General features: G+C 51.5%; 1 protein-coding gene across 1 annotated transcript in view; it reads right to left on the reverse strand.

Annotated features, from left to right (window-relative positions):
* VOPP1 (VOPP1 WW domain binding protein) overlaps positions 1 to 4,370 on the reverse strand; it is a 68,824-nt gene extending 64,454 nt beyond the window's left edge. The window contains exon 1 of the mRNA XM_074900892.1: positions 3,957 to 4,370. Within this exon, the coding sequence (XP_074756993.1) occupies positions 3,957 to 4,007 (51 nt within the window). The 5' untranslated portion in view covers positions 4,008 to 4,370. The remainder of the gene's footprint in view (positions 1 to 3,956) is intronic.
* Between the last annotated feature and the right edge of the window lie 1,630 nt (positions 4,371 to 6,000).

Below are 6,000 nucleotides of genomic sequence, written 5' to 3' on the forward strand. Positions count from 1 at the left end.
ATTAACATGAAGAGGATTATACAGACCACTTTTTTCCAACCATCCAATTACCAGTATTTCTATCAGCATCCATATTATAATTCTTAGTAATAAGAAACTGAGTGTGTAGAAATATCAATGCTAGTATTTCCAAAAGAGATTATCTAAATTTTCTAGAATCATGTGGAAACCTTTGTGGTAGGATTCTCATCCACATCTCACACTACCTACAGCGACTACCACATGCCTCAGCTTATCTTAATATAGAGCACTAAAAAGCTTGACTTAAATATTCAAGCAGTTGTATTAGCTCCTAGGTTTCTCTGGACACGCCAGATTGGCCAAGCAGAAGCTTAGGCACCTAGAATTATTTGACAGTTTTGAACGTTGAGGCTACCCAACAAGCTACTCAGTAGCGATACAATAAAACTCCTTATTTATTACCACTGCAGCACAGGGAGGGTCCTCTACTGGGCTTGAACAGCTGAGCTGAGCCGCCCCATCCTCAAGCTGAGCCTCCACCACCGAGCACTTCTGCAGCTTGCAGGACAGAAAATAAGCATTCAGTCTGAGAAGCCACATAGAGATGCTCTGGTGCCTTCATTCAGGCTGAAAATAAGCTCACTTCATCATCAAGGGGGAAGGGGGAGCTGCTTATTTAGTTCTATTTTTTCCCCATCCAAAGACCTTACTGTTCATTAAAGTCACATTTAAGCCAAAGCTCTTGTGATGTCTGATGAAATAAAAGTAGAAAATCTTGATTTTCTTGAAATCTTGAAACAGGCATCACTTTAAGGACCTTCTCAAACCCATCCATAAAATTGAGAGCCATCTACTCATACACAACTGAGACAGAATGCAGTCCTGTCAGTGGAACCACGAGCCGCGCTAGCAAGCGAAACCACTGCCTATTCATGAATGTTGAAATCACATACCGCAGTACTATGGGTCTACCACACATCCAGGCTTCAGGTGGAAAAGGGCGTTTCAGGCAACTGAGGTTAATAACACACTGCTACCTCCAAGTAGCCAAATTAATTTGAAAAAAGACAGATGGATGAAGATTCAGCAGTGTTCATTTCTGCCTGCAAGAACCAAAATTACCTGTCAAGTTATCCAAGTTAAAAGTTCCTCATTTTAGCTTACATGTTAAACTGTTTAATCGTGACTAAGTTGTGAGCAAACTCATGGCATCTTTGGCTTTTCTGCCCCAACAACAAGGTCTTCTCAGAGCAGAGTTTCCTGGGTCCTGGGGTTGAAGATTTCTCTTCCACCACGGGAAGTCTTTATGGTTGTGGCAGAAAACCCTCATCAAACAAGGAAACTCAGAATTAATCCTCAATTCCTACCACCACAGGGCTCTGGGTGTTTCCGTAATTATTAGTGTATACCTCAAGCTCTTCTAGAGAAAGGACCTAGCATCGAGAGCCACAAATTTCTTATGTGTAAATCCTGATTTGATAGCAATGCCTTCAGTCACCTTTGTGAAACCACCCATCAGCACACACAAGTGCCTTCTCCTGCCCCTCAGTCCCTTTCGCATCTTCTGCCTTTACATCAGGAACAGCAAACCATCACTTCCCCGCAGGAGCATGGCACAGTCAGTTACTGTCCAGGCTTCAACCTGAAAGCCACAGAAAACCCCACTCCCCACATCCAAACACACCCCCCCCATGAACTTGATGTATGTTTTCTTGTGAAGAAGCTTATGCCCTTCATCAATATAACCAGAAATAGTGTTTTTAAATGCACACAGAAAGAAAATACATTAACATCTTGGGTAATTTAACCAAGGAGAACTTTAAACATCAGTAAACTACTACACATTGCTCTGAAGGACTAAATGGCTTCTCCCCCCTCCCATTTTTTGGATAACAGTCAAAGCCTTTTGCAAAATGATGAATGAAAAATACATTCCTCAGCTCACAGTCTGTTAAATACTAATTAAGATCATATCAAAGCTGCAAACAGATTTGAAATAGTTGTGACAATGCTATTTCAGATAATAGCCCGTATGGAAGTTAGTGTGTAAGACAGCAAAAGTTTCAAATAGCAAAAACCTTCTGTAACAACCAGATATCTCTGATTCAGTTATTTAAACCCCCTGCATTCTGTTTCTGGGCCTTTTTCTCCTGTAGAGTACAGCTTAAACCAACATGTAATACTTCTTATTTACATAGCATCTTATTTAAAAAGGTATGCTAAACACTTCCAAAAAAGAAAAAAAAAAAATCCCAAAAAACAGATGGCAAAAGAAACATTCTAGATTAAGAAAAAAAAAAAAAAAAAACCACAACACAACTAAACCCGGTATAAGAGCTTAAATAAAAGCAACATTGGCTACATCCAAAGAGGATTTATGTAAATTACTTTTTCCAGGCATGCAGGATCTTTTTCAGCAGAATACACGTTAAGAGAGCAGAGACATCTAATCAAACAGATCGTGGAGGGGTGAAACCTTTCACACTCTCAGATGAACAAATTCCCTCTGGGAAATGCCAGTGCCTGTTTCATTTAATTGACATTTCGCCACTCGTGCTTTTTGAAGAGCTTCTACTGAGTCAAGGAGCAATCGCGGGCCAGGCTCTGGGCCAGGTTTACAGCCAGGGTAATGAGACGCAGCCCAATTAACTTGAAAAGAAGTTACATTCATTTACATTAAATGGTGATTTTGATCTGAGTGTTTTAATGGGATGATGCTGGATGACATAGTGGGCAACATACCAGAAATCATTCATCTACGTAGGTGGCATAAACATGTAGTAAACATCATCTTCATTAATTATATCCATTATCGAAAACAATAATTACACAGCCAGCACTCTGGTTTCCACGTATGGGTTTGGTGGTATGTCGTTTTTTAAAAAATTAATTCATTTTCTGCCTAAACTGTTCCATCACAGAGGCAGCACAGCTCTCCGCCCCTTCCAGACCTTCAGCCAGACTGCCTCTGGGCTCTCTAAACGTAAAGATGTGTCCAAGGGGAGCCCACGGGCGTTCCGAGATCACCCCAGCGCGCCGCCGCACGTGTCCTGGTGCTGGCAAACGTGCCGCCGGGCGCTGCACATGGCAGCGTGCCCTCGACGAACCTGGCCCAAGGCAGCTGCCGATGCCCCCCGCCTGCCCCTGACCCCAAGGTTAAAGCAAAGGCCAAGAGACAGCTCCCCATCACAAATCATTTGTGCATCTGCCTGCTCAGAAAGGAGCTGGTTTCCCAGCCCCGTGACATAAGTGTACATGGCACAAATCCCTCCTCCGATTAAGGCAGGCTACTCATTTTTGTCGTTGTTTGCTTGTTTGTTGTAACTACTCAAGCTGCACTACGGAGGCTTTGCGAGAAGTTTAACCACGCTGCTCAGTGTCGCCACGGCTCCTCCTGAGCTGATGTTGCCGCACCTCTACCTCGCAATGTACATTTTGTCCACGAAACAATATTTAAATAAAAGCTGCACCTTCCATTTAACCTTTGCTGAAAGGCGCAGGTTTCGTGTCCCCTGCAGAGCCAGCCAGGCTCCTGGGACGGCACAGCTTCCAGCAGCTGGTGCCCCTGCCTACAGGTCCCGGGTTACTCTGCTCCAGTGCACCACAGACGATCTTTTTCTGCTCCCGCAATAAAACATTAAAGAGCAGACAAGCCGGGTGGCTGCTAAGAGCCGTGACTACTGCCCCCCCACCCCCCGAAGGCAGCCGAGCCGGGTTTAGCCCGGCCCCGCCGCTCCCACGCGCTCCTGCACGGCGGTTTGTGGGGTCAAGCCCGTTCCAGCAACGACATTAACCCCAAAATAAATCCCGTACCACCCCCAATTCCCCCACCCACACACACCTCAGCTGGGTGCGGGCTGCCAGCCTCCCCTCCGCCGGCCGCGCAGCTCCAGGTCGCGACCGAGGGCAGATCCCCCGCGGGCTGAACCAGCGCCCCGGGGTTGTGGGAGCGGAGTAGCGCTCCCCCCCCACCCCCGACCCCTCGCCCACCTCACCTCCCACAGCAGCGACAGCAGCAGCGCGACCCCGGGCTGGAAGCGGTTCATCTCTCCTCCTCCTCCTCCTCCTCGCCCCGCAGGCTCAGGCGCGCACGGGCGCTGCCAGCGGCGCCATCCCCGGCGGCGGGGGAAGCTCCGGGGCGGGGAGCGGGGGGAACCAGACGGACCCGGAGGGGCAGCGAGCGGGGCGGGCGTCTGACAGGCAGCCCGGGGGAAGGGACGGCGAGCAGCCCGCGCCGGGGGCAGAGGGACGGGGCGGGGACGCAGGCAGGCAGCAAGGGCGAGGGCGGGCTGACCCGCCGGTCCCCTCAGCGCCGGCGGCCGGAGCCCGGCGGGCAGCGCCGCGGCGAGGCGAAGGGCAGCGCGGAGCTCGGGCGGGCGGCACAAAGAGGCCGGACGCCGCCGCGGCTGAGGGCGGGGAGAGGAGTCGGCCCGCCCCGGCACCGCCCTGCGCCGCTGCCCGGCCCGGAGGGGGTGTGGGGAGCGGGCTAACCCCCCCCGAGCCCTGAGGGGCGGGCAACGGCCGTCCGCCCGCCCCGCCCCGCCCCTGATGGCGACCGACCGATCGACCGGCCAGCCCTGGGCCACAGACCGGCGGCTTGACCCGGGGCGGGGGGGTTGTGGGGGTCCCCGGGGGAGGTGACAGGCCGGTCGGGGTGTCTCGGGTCCGGAGGAGGAGGAGCAGGAGGAGGAGCAGGCCCATGTGAGCCTCGGGAAGTTCAAGAGGGGCAAGTGTGTGGGGGGGGGAGGTGATCCTCCCCTTTTGCGCCACTCGTGAGACCCCGCCCGAGTGCTGCGTCCAGCCGTGGGGTGCCCAGCGCCAGAGGGACGGAGGGGACCCGTTAGAGCGGGTCCAGAGGAGGCCACGGAACGGCCAGAGGGCTGGAACGCTTCTCTGGAAAAAGGCCGAGAGCTTGGGGGTGTTCAGCCTAGAGAAGAGGGGGCTCCGGGGAGACCTTGTGGCAACCTTCCAGTGCTTAAAGGCTTATGAAGAAGATGGAGAGAGACTTTTTACCTGTCGTGACAGAACGAGGGCAACAGTTTCAAACCATAAGAGGGTACATTTAGATCGGACACAAGGAAGAAATTTTTTTACAATGAAGGTGATGACATAACTGTCACAGGTTTCCCAGAGCAGCTGTGGCTGCCCCCTCCCTGGCAGGGTTCAGGACAGGTTGGACGGGGCTTTGGGCAACCTGGGCTAGTGGAAGGTGTCCCTGCCCATGGCAGGGGCTTGGAACTGGATGGGCTTTAAGGTCCCTTCCAACACAAACCGTTCTGTGGTTCAGTGATTCCATGACAGCGCTGCTGTCAGCCTCATGGGTGAGAACAGGAGCTGCACGCTCAGGCTTAGCCCCCCTGCCTAAGGCTGCACGTTTGGCACCTCACAGGAGAGGCTGTGCTCCCACCCCGGCCCTTCATTTCCTCAGCGTGCTTAGTAACAGCTCTGGGTCATCTTCTCATCAAGGTCTCAGGACTAGTCCTAGATGAGAGTGGAGGTGCTCACCAACTCCAACAGTGAGCTCTGTGACAGGGGGCTGCTGTAGTTCTGCGCTGGGTGTTTCCTTCACCACCACCTTCTCCTGGTGCTTTAAACCTTCTTTTCCAAGCCCTTTTCACTCTCACCACAGCACTGTGTTCAGTCGGAGGGAGGCACGGAGGCACAGCTGTTCTTTAAGTTTAGAAGGGACCAGAGTTTACCCAGGTCTCTTGCCCTTGCTTTATAAGAGATCTAGCTACCTAGTCCTCAAGAGAATATTAAAATAGATGGGGGGGGGGGGGGGGGGGAAACTCTCTCACCTTCTCCTGTTCATCCCTCTGAATGACAGACTTTTCCCAGCAGCATTTCTGAAGGAGGTGTACCCTACCACTGTCCTTTTGTGGGCTACCTGTTTAAAAACAATTGGTACATCCTTGCAACACACAGCTCCTTTGTTCAGCACTTCCCTGTTGTCATAGTCTTCAAGGAAGAAACTTGCTGACGTTGCCCAGCAAAAGGTTATCAGGTGGTTATGATTTCCATACAGTGAACTTTGGGGGA

This window comes from Athene noctua, chromosome 2, assembly GCF_965140245.1.
Source record: "Athene noctua chromosome 2, bAthNoc1.hap1.1, whole genome shotgun sequence".
Lineage (NCBI taxonomy): Eukaryota > Metazoa > Chordata > Aves > Strigiformes > Strigidae > Athene > Athene noctua.